This window comes from Heptranchias perlo, chromosome 25 (genome assembly GCF_035084215.1).
Source record: "Heptranchias perlo isolate sHepPer1 chromosome 25, sHepPer1.hap1, whole genome shotgun sequence".
Taxonomy (NCBI): domain Eukaryota; kingdom Metazoa; phylum Chordata; class Chondrichthyes; order Hexanchiformes; family Hexanchidae; genus Heptranchias; species Heptranchias perlo.
This window is the reverse complement of record NC_090349.1, coordinates 27,903,044-27,926,308: the sequence shown is the minus strand read 5'-3', so window position 1 is coordinate 27,926,308 and position 23,265 is coordinate 27,903,044. Positions and strand designations below refer to the sequence as shown.

Sequence of the window (23,265 nt, the reverse complement as noted above, 5' to 3'; positions counted from 1 at the left end):
TCATTAGTATATTCGCCCCCTCTTTTCTAGCTGTTGTTTTCTTTTCTTCTCCTTCCATAGCACCTACTTCCTTCTAAGTCGAACCCCCTTGTGCCTAAAACAGCCTGTTCCCTTCCAGAGGAAATGGCCCATTAAGAAGGAAGGGGCTCCATTCTTCTCCAACAATGATGCAACTGCAGGGACAGTATTCTGGAAGAAGGGGGGGGGGGGGTCAAGTGACCTGAAATACCCTCATCAAGATACAAACCTATCTTGTGATCTTGAGTGACATGTCCATGTTTATATCTAGTGTAAGCAGCCATATATAGTATAGCTGATTGCTTAGATGGACAGTCAACAAAAAAGCATTTGGAATGAAGAAACTGGGACTGCATTCATCCGCATTAATACAAATGAATAGAGTTGTTCCAGGAGCAATAAGTGTGAATGATCATTGGAGTGTTGTCTCCAGGATGCTAGTCCAGACAGTTGATCTAAAACCTAATCTACGCCCATTATCCCCACTGTCCTGTGAATTTGAGAGCAAAATTTAGCTCAGTAGTAGCATTTTTAACATATATTACAACAAGTACCCATATTTCAGCATAATCTGAAATCACAAAATGTGACTCTTATCTAATCAGTTTCTGCCTAATCTTGAGATTCCGACATTTAAAGTCCTGCACTTTAATCTGGAATCTAACTCAACGCCCCCACCCCCCCCCCCCACCCCTGCCTTTTTAAGACCTCTAACCTGCCCTTCCCTATATCATTTGCTCCTGCATGAGCCATGATTTCTGGCTGGTTTCCCTATAATGTTCAGTTCAAAGTTCAGGGTTCACACATCTGTTTAATCAGATTTGAGTCAGATCACAAAGTTCTATTTCCCAAGCTGCACAGAACTATAGTCTTACCTCAGGGGGTTCCCAGTCACTTGTGAGCGTGTCAACTTTCATCTGTCTCCTCAGCTCTACATGCTAAAAATAAATGGGAAGAAAACTTATCTACCCACTCAATGCAGCATCATACCAACTAATTAAACATAACCATTTATTGACATAAAATTAAATAATTGAGGTCAAGCAGCTTTATGAGAACATAAGAAATAGGAGCATGAGTACACCATAAGGCCCCTCGAGCCTGCTCCGTCATTCAATCAGATCATAGCTGGTCTTCGACCTCAACTCCACTTTCCTGCCCGATCCCCATATCCCTTGATTCCCTTGGAGTCCAAAATCTATCGATCTCAGTCTTGAGTATACTTAATGACTGAGCATCCACAGCCCTCTGAGGTAGAAAATTCCAAATATTCATGACCTTCTGAGTGAAGAAATTCCTCTTCATCTCAGTCCTAAATGTCCGACCCCTTATCCTGAGACTATGTCCCCTAGTTCTCGACTCTCCACCTAGGGGAGCATTTTACAAACATTTTGACGACATGATTTAATAACAAACCACTGAATATTTTATCTTTAGTTTATTAGCTGAGCAACTGATGGGGGCAATTGCCAGCAAAGTACAATCTGAATAGACTGGGGCTGTTGAGCAGAAGATCAGCTATCACTGACACCCTGAACCAAGACAGTGTCTGCGTGACCACCAAATATATCATAACATTCAATGAATCATTTAAATAATCAACTGAGCATTTGAGTAGAGTAATAATACCTTGGAACAGCCCTGAGAAGGTGTTAGACAGGAGAATCCCAATGGGAAGGACATAACTATGATATAATTTAATTACATAAAATATGAATCTAGCCAGTCTTGGTGCCATGTACTGATAGGGTAAGAGTTTGCAGCTGAACTTCCTCAAACAGTAAGTTAATGACTTTGGCCATATTATTGATAGAAGTTTCAAGCATAGAGAGGAAGGGAAAATTAAAGCAACCAGGGCACTCTCACATCACAAGAAACATAGGCAGACGTTTGGGAATAACACCTGCTCCTCCCCTCCGTCTCATCTAGGGAATGAAGTGGGGGAAAGATTTAACAAAAAGAGGGAGGGAAGCACTTTCAGTGCTTGGCTCTTAGTTTATATTGAAGATAAAACAGGTACTTATCAGATTAGTGCAATTTTTTAATAGCAGTTTTTCCTACCTTGCGAATCATAAACTCCGCTTTCTGAAGGTTGAATCCCCTGGCTGCAAATGAGGAAAGTTTTCAGTCACTTTTTTTATTCGCATCTTAGAACATATTTCTCAATCAAGGATACACATTAGCTGAAACTTCAGTTTAAACATTGAACAGAAAATCAACTTTAACTCATGAAACTTTTGGAGCAGCACATAAAATAAAGTAGATTAATGACCAGATGGAAGGCAGTGGGGTAGACTTCATGTTTCGACTCACCAAACCCTCAGTCACAACCACCTAGTCGCTGCTTTCACTCACAACGATGCATGATTCAGCACCCCCCACCCCAGGGGTTATAATCATTTATTCCCTACTTTCGCTCATGTGTACTCCTCGTTCCCTTCCCTCACCTTTGGAATTATAGCACCATTTTCCCTAATCTGAACTCCATTTCCCCCTTCATGTCTTGACAGTAGAGAAAACATGAGTTGTATCATAGAATACTTAAGATACAAACTGTGAACTTTTATCTTATTCATAGTTCTAAAATCTGTAAAATAAATATGATCTATCAGTGGGAGTGGCAGCAAAATATGTTCAAGTGAGATTGTCATTTCCTGTAAACTGAGAAAGTTCCCTTCAATTGACCAATATGCTTCTGTTTCTGTCCCCATTTTCAATTTATGTTCTGGAAGATGTACAAGAATGACCCAGAGTGTCTCGCATCTGAATTTCTTCCCCTCTATCAGGATTGCATATTCATGAGTTTGGCTGAAATTTCTTAGTTGCTATAACATGTTTCAAATTAAAAGAGTTATTTCCCCCAAGCTGTTCAAGTTTGAAACCTCCCTGAACGTGTTGCCCAACCCACATCATGAAAATCATTGTGAACTGGGTTCAGTTGTGATCTTTCCCCTCACACCGTGAGCAAACAACTTTCTGCATCCACAGAATCAATTCCATAACAGATACAAAGGTCGAAATCTTTATCAAAGTATAGTATCCAGTAAAAGCACGAGACAACAAAATAATACAATTACAATTTTTTTTATAGATATAACATCTTATAATAATCCATGGGTTGGACAACTTAAAAGATAAAATGAGATAGGATTGATGGAGAAAAATTCTATGATGCCCCAAGCATTTCTCATGTTACATAATAGAAGGTGGAACAGCTATTCATAGGCCACTGTTTACTCACTATATTGAAATGTGGAATGGGAACTTTCCTCTAATAATTATTATGATATAATACTTGCATCTATAAAACCCCTCATCACTTTAAACCAGTTCAACAACAACTTGAATTTGTATAGCACCTTTAATAAAAAAAATGTCCCAAGGCACTTCACAGTCAGGTGTTAGAATGGAATGGGTTACTTTTAATGAATTTACAGGAATTACTTCATGCAATGAATTACTTTTAAAGTGCAGTGACTACTGTTACGTAGACAGACACAACAGCCATTCTGCACCAGTAAGGTCCCATAAACAGCAGAGGACTGACCAGTTAATCCATTTTTGATGCTGCTGGTTGAGGGAGGCATATTGGCAAGGACACCAAAACATCTTGCTCTTCTTTGAATAGTACCATGGGATCTTTAACATCCACCTAAACAGGCAAATTCAATTTCAAGTTAATCTCATCTAAATGATGGCATCTCGGACAATGCAGTAAACTCTCAGCTTGGGTTATGGAAGTCAATGGAAAGTGAAATCGGTGGGGGGGAGGGGGGGAACAATATGGGCCCCCGATCCAATCCTGTCAGTTTTCGCCTGGCGTGTTCGGTTAAAATCACTCCCTAAGTGCCTAGGGCTTTAAGTACAAATAGTTTTTCCTGATGGAGATCTATTGGAGCTTGAGCCAGGGCCCTGGGAGTGGGCCGGGGTCCAACATAACAGCAGGAGAGAGTGGGTCAGATCCATTGTGGTATCGGGAGTTAGCAGGTCGGGTCCATTATGGCACCAAGACAGTGTGGGTCGGATCTGGCATCATTGCAGAATGGGTCGATGCCACTGGCAATGGCAAGAACAGGCTCCAGGCACAAGTTTAAAATGACATGGGAAGAAATGGATGGGACAGGCTTGCTATGACAGATGTGACCTGCAGCTAATCACAAAGAGCTGAGGCAGTCCCAACCCAGTATCAACAATTCCAATTCAGTTTCTTTTCACTTTTAAAGTGCCCTCACCACATTGCAAATTCACATTTTGAAGTTCCAAATTTGTAAAAACAAAATGCAAGTTTGCGACAGGATGTCCATCCCTGACAAGGTGTCTAAGTATATAATCCCATGGTAGGTGGCAAGTCAAGTTAGAATGATAGGTAGGAGTTGGTTTTGAACGACTACAAGTATAATATTTCATGGCTGAAGTGGTACAAGATGAATCAAGAAGATGGCACCACATCTAGACTGACACACCTGCTGTTATGCCACTAACCATATCTACAGACTCCGGCAGAAAGGGATAACCTAGCTGGCAATGACCATGGGGAACTGCCTTAAGATGCTCCAGTCAGCATGGAGCTAGTTGCAGATATTTACCATCTGCTTCAAGGACACCTGCAGCATTCTGCCCCATAGGGATGACACTGTCAGTTACTTCCTTCCTCAACTTTTTTGGCTCAGCCTCTTTCCAAACTAGCATAGGAATGATCTGCAGTATCAACCAACGTTAAGCCCACACGTGTATCAAACAGGTGACTGATGCATAGGTGAGCTTGGCCACCGCTTTTATCTCCTTTTTCACTGAATAGCATAGTAATGTTACAATGTTTAGTTCTTCACTATCTGATATGGAGCTGGAGCTGACTCTTCCCTTGTTGATTTAATCATTCTCTTCAGTGTAGTTACTGAGTGGTGGAATTTGCAATGTGACTGTTTATACAGTTATTAGATCTGAGTGAGACTGAAGTGCTCCGCATTGCTACTCCAGGATTGAACTGAATCTTGCAGTTTTCTTAATACTCTGTACATACTCTTTTAGTATGATAATATGCTGTGTTAATGTGAGATGGTAAAGAGATTACAGAGTTATACTTGTGTCTTTAAATAATAATATGATCAGAATGTCTTAAGCAGTTTGGAACAGAAGATGACATTTTAAATCAGTGCACCTATTGATGTCTCCAGTGCCAAAGGACATCCAGTAGTGTGTACACATGAAAATCTTGCATTTATCACACCTTGGGTGTCACACTTCAGTCATCACACCTGTGTACACAGGCAAATTTCTGTGTCGCACTTGCCCCCTATTGGCTTAAAGTTCAGATTCATACAAAAGCAACAAATCACAATTAAACAGGTATGGAAAATGTCAACTGAATTGAGGAAAGCTTGAACAATTATTATTCACAATTATTATAGAGTTATACAGCACGGATAGAGGCCCTTCGGCCCATCGTGTCCGCGCCGGCCATCAAGCCCTGTCTACTCTAATCCCATATTCCAGCATTTGGTCCATAGCCTTGTATGCTATGGCATTTCAAGTGCTCATCCAAATGCTTCTTGAATGTTGTGAGGGTTCCTGCCTCCACAACCCTTTCAGGCAGTGAGTTCCAGACTCCAACCACCCTCTGGGTGAAAAAGTTCTTTCTCAAATCCCCTCTAAACCTCCCGCCTTTTACCTTGAATCTATGTCCCCTTGTTATAGAACCCTCAACGAAGGGAAAAAGCTCCTTAGTATCCATCCTATCTGTGCCCCTCATAATTTTGTACACCTCAATCATGTCCCCCCTCAGCCTCCTCTGCTCCAAGGAAAACAAACCCAATCTTCCCAGTCTCTCTTCATAGCTGAAGCGCTCCAGCCCTGGTAACATCCTGGTGAATCTCCTCTGCACCCTCTCCAAAGCGATCACATCCTTCCTGTAGTGTGGCGACCAGAACTGCACACAGTACTCCAGCTGTGGCCTAACCAGTGTTTTATACAGCTCCATCATAACCTCCTTGTTCTTATATTCTATGCCTCGGCTAATAAAGGCAAGTATCCCATATGCCTTCTTTACCACCTTATCTACTTGTTCCGCCGCCTTCAGGGATCTGTGAACTTGCACACCAAGATCCCTCTGACCCTCTGTCTTGCCTAGGGTCCTCCCATTCATTGTGTATTCCCTTGCCTTGTTAGTCCCTCCAAAGTGCATCACCTCGCACTTTTCCGGGTTAAAATTCCATTTGCCACTGTTCCGCCCATCTGACCAACCCATCTATATCGTCCTGCAGACTGAGGCTATCCTCCTCGCTATTTACCACCCTACCAATTTTTGTATCATCAGCGAACTTACTGATCATACCTTTTACATTCATATCCAAGTCATTAATGTAGACCACAAATAGCTTGAACTATTATTCACGTAGTTAAACAAAATATGAACCAATTATAAAAAGGTAATCAATTACATTTCTCAACATATTTTTGAAAATATTTCAGCCTAAAAATTATTGAATGTGATATTAATGTACAAAAACAATAATATAACATTCGTTTGTCTGCTATTTCATTAGGGCCACTATTGTGTTATTGTATGCAATATTAATATACTAAAGTTATAAATGTACTTGTTAAATAACTCTCGGAATACTGTAGTCAGTTCTGGTTAACATACCACAGAAAGGATGTATGTGCATTGGAGAAGGTGCAGAGAAGACCAACAGGAATGATCCCAAGTGTAAACGGGATCAGCCTAGGCTTTGATCTCCACTACCTTGCCTGGCAGATGATTCCAACAATGTATCTCCCCTTGAATAAATAAGTAATCCAATTGTTGTCTGACAAGTGTGTTGCAAAGTTTTAATAAGTAAATGTCCAGACAATAATTTCTGGACTAAAGACATTGGGAGTGTTCAAAATGCAGCTGGAAGCTAGGGCGAGGAGTTAGGGAGCTGATGTGACAAGCTTCAACTGGCCAAACAGCTTTTTACTGGCCTTGACTGTTCTTAAGCTTAGATTAAAAGTGAACTCATAAACTTTTCCTTACTATAAAACATAGAGGTCAAATTTTCAGACTATGTTTAGTCAATATTTGGAAAATCTACTACATGGAGTAGATTTTCATCTTCACTGCCTGGGCAGTAATCTGGTGGAGCGGATTGCCCACCTGTCATAGAAATCAATGGAATGTAAACCAGCAGATTCTATAACAGGTGGATGATCTGCTTCATCAGATTACTGCCCAGGCGATGAAGATGAGAAAGGAGTAATTTTTTTGTGTAGTTTGACTTTCCTTCATCCTAGGCCACATTGATTGGGTTGTCACAGTTATGAATGAGACAGCAAGGCAGCGTTAATTGAACAGTTATGGATTTATGGGCTGCTGTAATGCAAACCAATTCTGAGGCTGGGTGGCCCTTATAAAAGAAACTTGATTTCAATTTCAAAGAATACCATAAATATATTCACAAACGAACTAGCATACATCAGCCTCAGCATAATACCTGAAAACCTGTTAGACACCATTCTAGCCCCTGTCAAATAAACAACAAGCAAAAGGAAATGTAATCCCTTTTACACATACTTTCACTATTATGAAATCTGACCTTCACCATTATGAAAAGTCCCGGTCAGTTTGTCCCCAATCTGTTCTCCGCCTTCATGAACAACTTGGTAGGTAAATGCAAGGAATCTTACAACACCAGGTTATAGTCCAACAATTTTATTTTAAAAATTTTAAGTATTTTAAATTCATTTTAAAGATTTTAAATTTTAAAGATTTTAAAATAAAAATTGTTGGACTATAACCTGGTGTTGTAAAATTCCTTGCATTTGTCAACCCCAGTCCATCACCGGCATCTCCACAACTTGGTAGATGTCACCCAAAAGTGTTTTCTCCCCCCCTCTGTTGACACCATGCTCAACAGAGGCGTTAACATATCGTGGGGGGAGAAAGCAGTAACTGAAACACTGCAAGCAGATAATGACCGAATTAGACAGTGGGCTCATAAATGGTGCAGTAACTTCAGAGCTCCAAGAACCAATAATAGCCATTAAAGCATTATTTTGCCCACCCAAGTTTCCCTGTAAGGGTTGAACTTCAATTTAAAACACACAGGTCCTTAGCTCGGTAATTACTTCCACTGACTCAGGTGGTGAAGATAGCAGAAAGGAAGATGGGAGAATTGGAATCACAGTATTTAGAAAACTCAAGCCTGCTTGTTGCAGAAAACAACATTCTTTTACAAAGCCTTAATCTTCTCAGCATTGGAATAATGTAGCTCTGGCAGGCAAGCAGCAGAGAAAATCTATCTGCTAGACACTGTCTTCTTTCGTGGACAGTGTTGCCATCAAGGAATCCATCTTATAAAAGGAGACAGAAACACCACTTCCTCTTAAGGGGTTTATTCTGAAACTGGAAGAATCCTCCACACACTGCTGGAATTGAGCTAAGCTGCATACTGTTGTGGGAAACTAAGCTGTGGTCAATGCCCATTATGTTGGCATGCTAACAAAACTGGGTGACATCAAATGAGATCAGGTAGCACTGACCCACGTGGTACCTCCCCATCCCACCCCTTCCCCCCTCACAAAGACTCCAGCAAAATGCAGGAGTAACAATTTGTTTTTAGTAACAATACAAAAGAGACTGACAAAACAAAAAATTATGTGAGTCCAATGTAAGGCAGTGGATGTGAGTCCACTGTGAGGGAGTGGATGTCAAGATGAAAGCATGGTGTGGGGAGACTCCTGTTGAAGAATGAGGAAGACACCAAGGGGTAACTAATCTTTCTATTTTATTCAGTATCTCCACACACCTCTGAAGGCAAACCCATTAGTACCCAAGATTAGAAGGAGGAACACACTCCAGCAGTAAGGATAGATTTACTAAAGACATTATCATCCATGGCTGCTTAGTCCAAGTAATAGTGTTTGATAAAAGTATGGGGGTTACTCCATGTGGCACCTTTACATGCACTATCAATAGTTACCTGTTCCAAGAGTGGCCAAGAACTAGCTAAGGAACGGGTACCTTTTAGTAGACCCTGGAGATTCCTGTCAGAGAGGAGGTAACAATGGATCTCCGTTATCCATCTTTGCTCTGAATTTCTGAGGGGGTTGTCCTGATTTCCCACTGTAACTTTGGCAAGAGATAGGGGGAGCCCCAGGAGAAACTATGTAAACGACTGTTTATGCCGTTCTCCAGGTATTCAGTTGTTATCCCGCTGAAATTACAGCAGGAGATCAGAACAACCCACACGGAAATTCAGAACCCTTTGCTCTATGGGTATCCACACATTTGAAATGGCATTCTATCTCTGATTTATGAGGAGTTTGGCAGAATGAAGGAATTACAATCTCTTGAGCCAACTGAAAATGGGAAATTATTTTTGGCAGGAATCTGAGGTGTGCCCAAAGAACTATTCAATCAGAGTGCCAACTTAAATAGGACTAATTGATAACCTGGATATCACTAACCGAGCATGCTAAAAGCACAGTCTTCCATTACCAAAAAATAAGATTAAGTAGTTCAGAAAAATATACATTAGCCTATGTGGAACCAGATTGAGGGCTCAATTTGGATGAGTGCGTTTTATTTGAATTCGAAAGATTTTAACTTCAAACAAGTACAATTACAATAAAGAAGTGTCAAAAAATTAAAAGTAAAACAAACAAGAATAAATGAAACTTCAAAGGTAAATCATTAACCATGAACTATGAGGTCCGCTTTGGAGCATTGAATGATGTTCCTTGGTGGAGTAAACGAGCTGCCATTCATTTGTGTGCTGGAACGTTTTATGTAGCATAAGAGTGGGGGGAGGGCGCGGTGGGGCTGGTACTAGACATAGGCATTATCAAAAGGACATGTCCTCTCAATTTTTTTACATTGTGAAGTCCCCCTTCTTCTCCCTCCCTGCTCTAAATCCTGGATTTATTCCTGATGTCCTCCCAATTCTTTATATAAGGTTGCACCTCTGGTATCCTATTGGTTGGTATGACCAAATATGACACACACTCACATAAAAAACTTCACGTGCAGGCATTGCGTACCACATGGTTTCCCTAGAACCTTATCCAGCTTGGCTTCCCCCCATATGGTTTCCCTAGATCCTTGTCCAGCTTAGCTTCCCCCCATATGGTTTCCCTAGATCCTTGTCCAGCTTGGCTTCCCCCCATATGATTTCCCTAGAACCTTGTTCAGCTTGGCTTCCCCCCATATGATTTCCCTAGAACCTTGTCTAGCTTGGTTTCCCCCCATATGATTTCCCTAGAACCTTGTCTAGCTTGGCTTAACTTCAGCAGTGCGCAGAGGAAGCTGAAAGAAGAAACATCTTGCAATTTGGTTTTGTAATACAACATCAGTAATAACTTGCATGAAGTACAAGTCTATTTTAACAATCTAACAGTAGACTTTGTCCCCATACAATCCAGAAGCTGTACCCTTTTGCTACAGTATACCACTGCAGAACTGCACACTCATGGGTTTACAATTACCCTACTTGCAGTAATATGCTTACTGGATTTAATGTAGTCTCATACTACACAAGCCAAGAGACCAGAGGTTTGCAGACTAAAGTAATTGTGCAAAAATTAAGTTTTTTTAAAATCTAGTTTTAGCTCAATGACTGTTCCTTTAATTCCTGTCACACAATAGATATCGGGCCATAATTTGCTGAGGCAGGGCATCTAATGACATCTGCCATTAGTTAGACATGCCCTTGCACGTTTAGGTTTTAAAATTTTTTGCGAGGCAAATTGCTGAAAGTGCGAGCTGATAACGTCGCAGCGAGGGAAACAGGGCATCTGGGACCTGAGTGAACAGGACAAGCAACTGTGCATCTCCTTAACCAATCAGATTGAAGGATTATGAAATTAACAGCGCAAGGACTGAGAAGGAAGTGTAAATTAGAGTGGGCGAATTCAATGTCAAATCAGGTACAGAGAGAGAAATAAAGAAAGGGAAAGAAAGATTGGATTAAGGGAGAGAAAAAAAGAGACAAGAAATGAAAAGTAAAAAAATGATTTAATTTTAAATTTTACATTTTTTAAATCTCCAACAACAATTAAAACCTGAAGGAATGAGTCTGCACACTTCCAGTAGTTAATTTTCAGTGCCAGAGAGGTTGTTTGGTGGTAATTAACACTTATCACGTCGTTAAAAGGGTACTTAGACTGAAATGCACAATACTTAACTTTCTGTGGCGAGTTTAGTTTGTATCTACTGCGCAAATACAGCAACTTCACGCTGTTCAATGTATTTCAATAATGATGCAGACAGCGAGATGCCATTTTTGTGAAGCGAACGGCGCAACTCAGACAGCGACTTTCGGATATTTGAGTTTAACTGCGCATCTGCCCCTCGCCTGAAGTTGCTGCGCCATTAGCTTCATTGGTATTTTGACAGCAAATTCTGGCCTAAGAAGTTGAAAAACATGCTTCCAACAAAATTTTGCTCCAACTTTAACCGAGTAAAAATTTCAAGTTTCATTGGGAGTCTGCAGAGGTTGAGGGAGGAGCCAAGCTACTTTGAAACAAACACACGCCAAATGATTTGATCAATTATTTCCAGTTATTTTTGAATATGGTCAAGTTACTCAAATAGAGTTACTCATTTTGAATCCATAACAAAGTCTGACATCTGGAATGCGATGTTTGCACCAGCTCGACATAACTGTATTGCTATCAGATACCTCACGGTGTTGGTCGCAATAAGTCCGACTGTACGCTTATTATAAGGACAAGAGTATTATACCACGTAATGCACATACTCATTGGAGTTTAGGAGAATGAAAGGAGATCTTATTGAAACATAAGATTCTGAGGGGACTCGATAGGGTAGATGCTGAGAGGATGTTACCTCTCATGGGGGAATCTAAAACTAGGAGGCATAGTCTCAGAATAAGGGGTCGCCCGTTTAAGACAGAAATTAGGAGGAATTTCTTCTCCCAGAGGGTCGTGAATCTTTGGAATTCTTTACCCCAAAAAGCTGTGGAGACTGAGTCATTGAATACATTCAAGGCTGAATTAGACAAATTTTTGATCAGCAAGGGAGTCAAAAGATATGGGGGAAAGGCGGGAAAGTGGAGTTGAGGTAAAAATCAGATCAGCCATGATCCCATTAAATGGCAGAGCAGACTCGAAGGGCCAAATGGCCTACTCCTGCTCCTATCTCTTATGGTCTTATGTATTGTTCAGCCGTGGTGTTATTATGTTCCTATAAGGTCACAAATTCCTATTGTTGCTAAATATAAAAGTACATGTTCTTTCTTTAAACAGTGGCTGAGCATTTCAGAATTTAATTGTTGTTTGGTCAGAGATCAAGGAACAAAATGTCTTTGTCAGTTTCAGGCTGAAGGTTAGAAGTATAAGTCAGAAGCATAAAACATTTTAGGATTGTTTTGCAAAAACAAAGTGTGATGTACCTATGAACATATGAAAAGACATCTCATCCATCAAACCTACCCCATTCAGCCATGATGCAGCCATGTACACCATTGACTCCCCCCCCCCACCCCTCAGTCACACAATCTCTTTGGGAGAAGCAAATGACGGAAAGTAAGTGTGATACTTATAGGAAGTGCGTGCTACACACAAGACGGGAAGCGTGCATGATGGCATCGGCATTAGGCCCCGCCTATTTTAACTCCCGGGCAGGAAGGGGATTTAGCTCGACAGAAAGCTGCCGACGAGGACCCGAGGGAATGGTACCTGGCACTAAGGAAACTTACCTAAGCCCCTGTGCCGGGCACGATCCTGCCTGCTGCCAGATTTCACTGGTGGGCCCGACACTGAGCATCACTGAGGCGATCAGCAGTCAAAATCGCATCAAGGATTGAATGACGTCATCAGACCCCCGACTTTTAAATATTTATGAGGCCCCCGCCAGCCTGTGGGGGGGCGGCACTAGCAATGCCCAGAACCCAGCAGTTAAGATGGTGGCGAACGCAAATGCGTCGGGAACACAGTGGGAAGCGCCCGACCGCCATTTTAACCACTCGCCCGCCCCGTTCCTGCGGGTGTGCAGAGTTAAAATTGGGCTATATGTGTGTGTGTATATATATATATATATATATATATAAAATGTTGTTTTTGATTTAATTGAGTTTTCCAACATTTTCCAATTCTTTAGGTTACATTCAGAAATCAAATTACATAAAGTTTACCGTTTATATATATTTTTGCACATCAAACTTTGAACTTGTATTGGAGGACCTCAGATCACTTCTAAATCATTATGGAGCATTTCTTTTTGTTCAACATTTTCCTTGACTTAATCCTCTGCCATTTCACAGTTGTTTTCTGACTTTAGGATTTTAAGACGACTGAGAGATATGTTTCAATTGGCTATGCTCTTTGTCTCTGTCTTAAGTTTTATTCTTTTAATTAATGTTTATCAGCTTAATCTCAAATTGAATGAAATCAGCAATGATAACAAGTATGAGTCAGGTCTCCCTCAGCAGCTATCAGGCCGCAGACAGAGTATGGCACACAAATGCTGAGCTACAGGCAGCATTGATAGAAGTGCTCAAATCACAAACTCAAATGTTTTATCAAGTATCCTGAGAATGGCCAATGAAATAAAGGCCAAATTCATGCACTCACCACCACGTTCCTTTCCTCTGGGATACTCTACAGTCTATTCCATCGTGCCATCAACCTCCCTGCTTTCACAAAATTCCTCAAAGCCGATCTCTTCAACCATGCCTTGGTTCCATAACCTAGCCTCTCCATTCCTCTCCCTTGCTCATAGTCCATCACGTTCTTTTCCTTTTTAATGTAAAGTGCTCTGAGACATCTTCCTACAAGTAAGGAGCGCTATATAAATGCAAGTTGTTTTTGTTGTTGTTGTTGAACTCAATGAGGTAAAGAAAGAATGACTTGTGTTGATCTAGCGCCTTTCATGACCTCAGGATGTCCCAAAGCGCTTTACAACCAATTAAATTCTTTTGAAGTTTAGTCACTGTTGTAATGTAGGAAACACAGCTGCCAATTTGTGCAATGCAAGGTCCCACAAACAGCAATTAAATAAACGACCAGATCATCTGTTTTAGGTGAGAGATAAATGTTGGCCAGGACACTGGGAGAACTCCCCTGCTCTTCTTCAAATAGTGCCGTGGGATTTTTTATGTCCACTTGAGAGAGCAGATGGAGCCTCGGCTTAATGTCTCACCCAAAAGACAACACCTCAGACAGTGCAGCACTCCCTCTGTACTGCACTGAAGTGCCAACCGAGATTATGCGCTCAAGTCTCTGGAGTGAGGCTTAAACACACAGCCTTCTGACTCAGAGGAAAATTGGGAAATAACCCTTATATTTTCATCACCAATTTTTCTCCTGAAGACATCAACTCCTTACTGGGGTACAATTCCATGGGTGCCAGTTGCCCTCCAGTACCTTGGCCAAGTGATTGTGTGTTAATCTTGACAAGCACTGTCGGCAGGATATATGACTGCTTCGACATCCAAGCCAAGGCCGATCCTGTTCTTATCTAGGGTACATGCGCGCGCATGTATACACGCACGCACATGCACATGTACTACATAGATAATAGCCAGGAGCAGAAACTCCACTCAATTTTTCTCCTCCCTAACCCACAGGTGCTGAGGCCAATTCCAGTGTCCCTGTCACCACTTGGATGCGATAAGCTAACTCAGTAAAGATCCAGTTCAGTCTTGGGACCTTCCTGGTCTGTATGATTCAGCTATTCAGGTGTGAGCCTTAACTCAGTGGTAGCACTCTTGCCTCTTGAATCAGAAGGTCAATGGTTCAAGCTGCACTCAGAGGCTTGAGCACAAAATCTAGGCTGAGGCATCAGTGCAGTACTGAGGGAGTGCTACACTGTTGGAGGTGCTGTCTTTCAGATGAGCCGTTAAACCAAGGCCCGATCCACGCTATCAGGTGGACATAAAAGATCCCATGACACTATTCGAAGAAAAGCATTGGAGTTCTCCCAGTGTCCTGACCAACAATTATCCCTCTACCAACATCCCTAAAACAGATTGTCTGGTAATTTATATCATTGCTGTTTGTGGGACCTTGCTGTGTGCATTTCCCTACATTACAACAGTGACTACCCTTCAGAAGTACTTCAGTGGCTGTGAAACACTTTGAGGATGTCCTGTGTATGTGAAAGGCGCTATATAAATGCAAGTTATTTCTATCAATTCACCATTAAAATCCAATGAGCTATCAGGGAAGTCTTAACTATTGTATTTTTTTTATAGAATCCTGTGTTGCCTTGAATTGCCATTATGTTAAGCAATATTCTACAGATTAACCATTTGTATATAATGGTATCAAAACCCATAACAACAGCAATTATATGACTATTTATTACTTGTTAATAAAGGGCATTATGTTTTCCAGAGTAAAACAAGATTGTACATAGTGTTATCAATGCACCTGTAGGAGTTCCAATTTTAATATGTGCAACAGTCTTTCCAGAGTTAACTGTGGACTACTATCTTGTGCAACAAGTTGAAACAAGTTGATTTATGCCACATGACTACTCTCAAAGAGCTCATAGAAATTTTGAAACCTCATGAGGCTCTTTGGTAAAGGTGCTGTGGCAGTTGGAGTATTCTTCAAGATACAAGCTTGTGTTCCAGAAACCACATGCTCACACTTATTTTTTGTGATGCTCAATAGATGGCAGGAAGTTTTTACTTCTTTAATTAATTATTAAAACCACAATAGTTGTTAGACCTGTTAGTCTAACATCTGTTATAGGGCAGTCATTGGAATCTATAATTAAGAAAAGGGTGACTGAGCACTTAAGAGAAATTTGAGCTGCTTAGAGAGAGCCAACATAGATAGTAAGAGACTGTTAGCTAAAATTGAAGCACGTGGAATTGAAGGCAAATTATTGACCTGGTTAAGAGATTGATTAGGCGGTAGAAAACAAAGTGTAGGGATAATGGGTATATACGCGAATTGGAAGGAAGTGACTAGTGTGTCCCACAAGGGTCTGTGCTGGGGCCTCAACTATTGACTTAGATAACACAATAGAAAGCCATATATCCAAGTTTGTCAATGACACAAAGATTGGTGGCATAGTAAGTTGTGTAGACGGGGAGCATAAAATTACAAAGAGACATTGAAAACTTTGCAGATGGATTTCAACGCAGGTAAGTGTGAGGTCATCCATTTTGGACCAAAAAAGGATAGATCCGAGTATTTTTTTAAATGGTGAAAAGCTAGGAACAGTGGAGGTCCAAAGAGATTTAATGGTCCATGTACACAGATCACTAAAATGTAGCAGTCAGGTACAAAAAATAATCAAAAAGGTTTTATAACTAGAGAGCTAGAATATAAAGGGGAAGTTTTGTTACAGCTACACAAAGCCCTAGTTAAACCACATCTGGAGTACTGTGTACAGTTCTGGCACCACGCCTTAGAAAGGATATATTGGCCTTGGAAGGAGTGCAGTGCAGATTCACCAGATTGTTACCAGGGCTCCAAGGGTTATATGAGAGATTACATAAACTAGGCTTGATTCCCTGCAATATACATGGTTATGGGGTGATTTGATTGGGGTTTTTAGGATTTTGAAAGGAATTGATAGAGTAGATAGAGAGAAACTTTTTCCACTAATACGGGAGTCTAGGACAATGGGACATAACCTTAAAATCAGAGCTAGGCCGTTCATTTCTTCACCAAAGGGTGGTAGAAGTGTCGAACTCTCTCCCACAAAAAGCAGTAGGTGCTAGCTCAATTAATAATTTTAAATCTGAGATCGATAGATTTTTGCTAGGCAAGGGTATTAAGGGATGTGGAGCCAAGGCAGATAGATGGAGTTAGGATATAGATCAGCCATGATCTCATTGAATGGCAGAACAGGCTTGAGGGGCTGATTGGCTTCCTCCTGTTCTTGTGTTCCTAGTTGAGGAAAACCCTGCATTGTGGCAAATGTTAATGCAATTTGCAAAATCACTTTGCATAGTAACAGAAAAGCAGAACAAGCAGATCTGCTGTCATTGTATTGAAAACAGCTGAATAGACCCACACAAATGATTCAGTGGTCTCCAACCACAAGGATTTAAACAATTTCAAAAGAATTTTCTATACGGTCCACAAAGCTAATGAAAACCTCACAGTAAAACGGATGTCAAAATGTCAAAGAAATACGGTAAAGTTTAAGGTCAAACCTTCAAAGTTGCTGAAATGTTAATGATGAATAAACATTTAAGTAAGTTTGCTTAAAATTAAATTAAATGATGATATAGAAAGAGGATGACTCATTTAGATTTTTTAGCATCAACATAACAAAGCAGTATTTGGCATGCCCAGAACTTGGGAGTGCAAATCGGGCACTTCTCCTGCTTTGCCAGCACTTGGCCCTCCCTTTTAGTCTATTCTTTCAAACTGTATGGATACAGATCCATGTTAATTCTGAGTATTATTCAGTTCTGTTAAGTTACCCAACTGCCATCATGGCGAGAGGAGAACAGCCTCACAGTTTAGCTTGGGCCCTATTGATCTGATGTTGTGGAACACCTGCTTGACAACTTTCATTGTGGTGAAAGCTGAATTTATGAGTAAAGCATGGAAAAACAGGAATTGGGAAGAAATAAACACAACTGGGGATTTCCCTGTAATTGTATATAAAAGTACCTCTGAGCCATCGCAGGAGGAAGTGGTCATCCTGAGCAGGGAGGCTAGGCAGGATATCTTGGATACTCTCTCGGAACTGTGGAACAGACAGAAAAAACATAATCGCTCTGATTTCACGTACACAGTTGAAAGTCCATTGCTGTCTAAATGACACAATGCTAAGCAGTACATAGCGGTGTCTGGCACACCTAGAACTTAAGAGTGCAGAACAAGCACTTGTACTGCTTCGCCAGCACTTGGCCCTTCCTTACAATCTGTTCTTTCAAACTATTTGGCTATAGATCGCAGAGGCTATCATCCAGTGCTTGATATCCATGTCATAAAGAGCTCTGTGTGATAAACACACCCACCTCTGTTTGGCAAGCACCACAAGTATTTGCTGTAAATCAGTGCTCTATTGTGTGCACTGCATATGTATTTCGTGAGAAATGCTGAATTTACCAAATAGATGACAACCAAATATGTTTGTTAGCAGCTTGAAAACTACATCAATCAATAATGAATGTTTCTGACTTCGTAAAATAATTGTATAGAGTAAAACACTGTTGGAGTCTGAAACTAATTAGACTAAACGCAGACCAGTTTGATACAGTAAAGTTCACTGAAGATGAACTCTGATGAGAGCAAATTCATGTGAAGATTAATTTTCCATACATCCAAATCTATCACTTTGAAGGCAAATTTAATCACGAATTAGATTAATTCCCTTTGCTACACAGAGCTATTCAGGATATTTATTTTATTTCCAGGATGTGTTCTCAAAGCGTCCATGTTTACCTTTGGTTCAACGAAGAGTTAGTTCCACTGCATAAATCACATGCAACATTTCCTTATAGGTCATTTGAGTAAGTGTGTTAAAATTGTTGAAAGACAATTCAATTGCTAATAGTTACTAATCACAATACAAAAAAACTGTGAGTGAAATGGAAACTGTTGGTCTCATCGGTTAGAACACCGCCACTGTCACCTCTAGTCCCTGGGTTTTAATCCAGCCCAGATACTTCGAGGGGATCAAAATGTCCTCTCTCTGATAGTTGTTAATAGTTTTAACTGAAATTGCTTTAGCCTATCTTAGTCCAGTTTCCAATAGAAATGGGTTTGTGGCATCACGACACTGGCGTACATAATCTGGCACACATTACCCCGATAGACTATAAGGACAGGCTGTGCATGGAAAGGAAATATCACCCGGGTGCAATGAGTGTGCTCTTATGAGGTTTGGATTAAATTATGTTTTTGGAATAGTGCAGGGTGAACTCTACACAGTATCTAACCCATGCAATACCTGATCTGGGAGTTTTCAATGCTGTCACAAAAAGCAAAAATGTTCCATTCCCAGCACTGTCATCTCTCACCTTGATCAGCATAAATATCACTAAACAAATAACATAAAATGAAGTATAAACAAAATGCTTCTTCATAAAGCCAATCCCTATACAATTGTCTTTAACAGGACAGCAAGATTGTTGAGAGTGTGGGAGCTAGCAGTGTGCGGAGTTCACATTTTTTATTCTTCATGGACAAGAAAATTACTTTTCCTTTTGGTTAAGGCATTTTTCAAATCTTTCTTGGGTAGCCACTTGCCACACATCATTTCTTCACACCACTGCACAGAACTTTGCGGCCCGGAATTCACTGCAGTGGTGATATTGGCGACGGATGCCATAAGCTAGACTGTTGAGCTCCCCAATCCTCCAGTGGCGAATTCACTCCACAATTTGCTGGAAAAATAGTTAGAATATGCTGCAGCAAGCATAGTGGCGGATTGGGAGCGGTGCAGCCAATGTTTATCGGCCTTTAGTACTTGTAAGTTCCAGAACGTAGAAGGGTGATCACTGAGTGAAACACAAAGAAATTCACAGTTTGCACATTTATTCAGGATCCTAACATTATTCCCCCAACTCTAAATGAACCTTGCTCCTGTGAGTGAAATGCTTGACTGTAAAATCTTCCACAGCCGTGATCAACTGTAGAATGGAGGCAGAGTAAGAAATGGCTACAACCTAATCTTACCGGTTTTATGTCGGAGTGTGAGAAAACATATTAAAGTAAGTTACGGTTTGACAACTATGAGTATATGGGTAGGACCTAAAACCAGAGAACTGTGATTATTATATTAAATCCATGCACACAATGGACCTGTGCTTTAAATGGAGAGTGCTGTGCTGATACCGGAGCCCTGACTCGTTTACCTACACTATTCTCATTAAGTTATCTTTCACACATAAATCCCATTATTGTGTTTCCTTGCATTTTACTTTCTCTATAGATAAGTCGAGTATCTGCACACAGCAGTGTAAATTAATCAATCCTTTCACTAATTTTTTATTGCATTGGAAACCATTGAAATTGTACCCATACAAAGTTTCTTTGCATTCCAACTGGTCAGTTACAAAACACTTTAGGAATCCAAGGGTGTGTGTGTCTGCAGTTATTTTTAAACGCAAAATTGAAAATTGAAAATTGAACAGTTAATGGCTCCTTCACGACTGCCAGGTCACCAGAGACGTTCTAGTTCAGTCTAAGTGGTAGCAGCGATCAAAGCAGCGTCAATCCAGCAAATTGGACACTGCCATTGATTTTATAGTTGGGACGGACCTATGAAAGTGGAATTCTGTATTTCGGCGAGGTTCACGGCTGAGCGGCGCAGAGGATCCCAGGAAATTTTGGCATGGTGTAAGTAATGCTATGGGTCACTCACACCATAATTTACTGGAAATAGTAATGTCCAGCACTGTAGACGTGACGTTACTATGGCAAAAGTTTCCAGCAAATTCCAGCCCCATGTAATCGGCCTGTTGGTAGCTTTCTCCCAAGCTTTTGCCAATGCAGCTTTGAAAGCTACCTGCTCGAGCAGTCCACGTAGTGGTGGGGAGGATTCTTCCTCCAATTTTCCCTCTTTCCCTGTAAGAATGCATCTGATTTTCATTTGATGCCTTCCCACAGTGCAGCAGCTGAGATTGTTAACTTACCATGTAGAAGATGTAGAGCCAAGGCAGCTGAATCTTCTGCCAGGCTCACGTCTGTGTCTGTCTCTGTACTGGATTCTGAATGCAGAGACTACTGAGAGCAGCCTGACTGAGGTGTGTTATGCTTAATAAACATTCCAGGCTTGAGAATCAAATGTAATAGGGCTTAACAGAATTGTTAAGTAGTCTGAAAAATCCTAGCAATGGTAGCTTCCCTGCACTGCTAAAAATCATTTTGTAGAGTGTAACAGATATAGATCTCATCAAAACTACCATTAAGTTTACCTTGTCCAAAATGCAATCACAAAACAGCCATGCCAGCACATGCCAGTCAGCAGTCTCAAAACTAACAACAAGGCACATCACCTCACAGCCATTTGAGTATTCTTTTTAAGCTGAAGGGTGAGGTCCTCAGGACCTGTCAGTACTATTCTCAATGGACATGTTTATCAATGCTGGAAAATCTTTCCTGCTGAATTTATTCCTTCCCTCCAGCCATCACATACCTCAAAACGGAGTTCGGCATCTAGCGTTTTAATCCCGGGTGCTTCAAATATTTCAGCTACATGCCATGTCCAAACAATACTGGTTGCAGCAACTTACCCTAGCCGATTTCTCAGTGATGTGAACCGCACGTGAGTTTAAAATAAATACATAAAACATCAACAGAAATAGGCAAGGAAAAAACAGGCACTGTTAATCATAATTTTTTTCAAAATGTTTTGATTTTTTTTAAAGAAGCTGATGATGAGATTCCTGCCAAGAATAGGCCATTCAACCCCTCAAGTCTGCTCTGCCATTCAATTAAATCTTGGCTGATCTGTACCTCAACTTCATTTACCCACCTTAGTTCCTTATCGCTCGATACCCTTACCTAACAAAAATCTATTGATCTCAGTCTTGAAAGCTCCAATTGTTCCAGCATCCACAGCCTTTTGGGGGAGAGAATTTCAGATTTCTACTACCCTCTGTGTGAAAAAAGTGCTTCCCAATTTCACTCTTAAATGACCTGGCTCTAATTTTAAGATTATGTCCCCTCCTTCTTGATTCCCCCACCAGAGGAAATAGTTTCTCTGTATCTACCTTATCAAATCCTTTTAATATTTTAAACACCTAGATCAGATCAATCTTCTATACTCAAGGGAATACAAGCCAAGTTTATGTAACCTGTCCTGATAATTTAACCCTTTTGAGATAAAGACCAACATTCCATTAGCCTCCTGTGAAGTGCCTTGGGAGATTTTACTACATTAAAGGTGTGAGTTGTTGTTGATTGCTTTGTGTACCTGTCTTAATAAGCAGCCACATACTTAAAACCTGGAAATTTATTGTATTGTACTACAATTCAATAAATAACAGATATTCTTGAAATATACATCCTCAGTAAGAAGCCAATTGTTTCTAAAGAATCTCAGAATTGTAATGTATGTGTACTCTTGACCATTATGTAACAAAATGTAAACCATGTAAATTTTAAAAAACATTAAAGTAATGAGGCTATGTTTTTTCAAAAAAACTGCTGTAGCAACTACAATGATTCTACAAACAAAATGTTAATTTTTATTTACTGCAGTCAGTCGCCTTAATATAAATTGTGACACCTCATGTTTATAATCACACATATCCACATATTGTGCAGTAATGTCACGTCCTCGAACAAGCACATTCTCTAAGAAAATCATAATACAACACTGTGTGGCCTGGAACATTTTTTTCCCTATCACAACATTGACATTATCATTAATTATGTAAATCCGTATTTGAAAGCTGAGGACCAGCAATGATGCGCGATACTTCCACCAGCACCTCCCAGCCTAGCCTCACTTGCGAGGATATTTGCCATATCCCAGTACTAGGAAAGCAACATCATCTCAAAGGTTATCAAGAACGGAGTGTGTCCAAACACCGGACCCCCAGTCTGTGGCATGAGATGACCTGTAATAACCTTTCGTCTTCGCCTTTTACACACTTCCAGTTTTTTTGGACACAAAGCCACCCTTATCCCGCCACTCGGCATTGGGGGATCTTGCAGGAGAGGACCCTTTTAATCCTGTGTCTGCTGCACCAACAGCCTCAGAAGGTGTCCAGCACCTGTTCTCAGATGCTGGTCATCCTTACAAGGCCTACAATGCAAAGGTGATGTTTATATCTGCACGGCAGGAAGGAGCTGATCTTCCCAACAACAGGGCGACTCACCGTGAATGGTAATCACAAAACAAGCAGATCTTCACTAACAAAATGTAAGAGGATCTGTTATTAGGATATACACGAAGACGAGATATGAAAGTTGCCCTGCCCCTTATTATTCCTCTCTGACCCGCAGCACAGCCCCCTTTACCTTAACGAGAGCTTCAGCCTGTTTGGGGCTCAGATCGCCGACTCTTCCGCTCATTGCAGCTTTTTCCAGTCGATCTGACAACTCGCTTCTGGTGAAATGTTGCTACGCTCCGCCTCGCCCTTGACGTATCGCGATGCCGCTCCACGCCATCCCTCCCTCTGCTGGGCTGACATTATATATATAAATATAAATACTTAAAAAGGGCAATGTATTCGTACGGAACATATCATTTTTCAGAAAACAGGGTTTGTTGCAAACCATAAACAGTGCCCTGTATTTGAGCAAAATTGACTTTAAAGCTACAATTATATCATCTAGTGGAGCCTGGGGAAAAAAAGCTTAGCATTTAAAACAAAC

General features: G+C 40.7%; 1 protein-coding gene across 1 annotated transcript in view; it reads right to left on the bottom strand.

The window, feature by feature from the left end:
* Positions 1–22,990, bottom strand: part of LOC137342159 (SEC14-like protein 2) — a 57,776-nt gene extending 34,786 nt beyond the window's left edge. Inside the window, exons 1-4 of the mRNA XM_068005883.1 lie at positions 22,909–22,990; positions 17,602–17,677; positions 2,080–2,123; positions 894–956 (exon numbers count right to left, since the gene is read on the bottom strand). Of these exons, the coding sequence (XP_067861984.1) occupies positions 894–956; positions 2,080–2,123; positions 17,602–17,677; positions 22,909–22,962 (237 nt within the window). The 5' untranslated portion in view covers positions 22,963–22,990. The remainder of the gene's footprint in view (positions 1–893; positions 957–2,079; positions 2,124–17,601; positions 17,678–22,908) is intronic.
* Between the last annotated feature and the right edge of the window lie 275 nt (positions 22,991–23,265).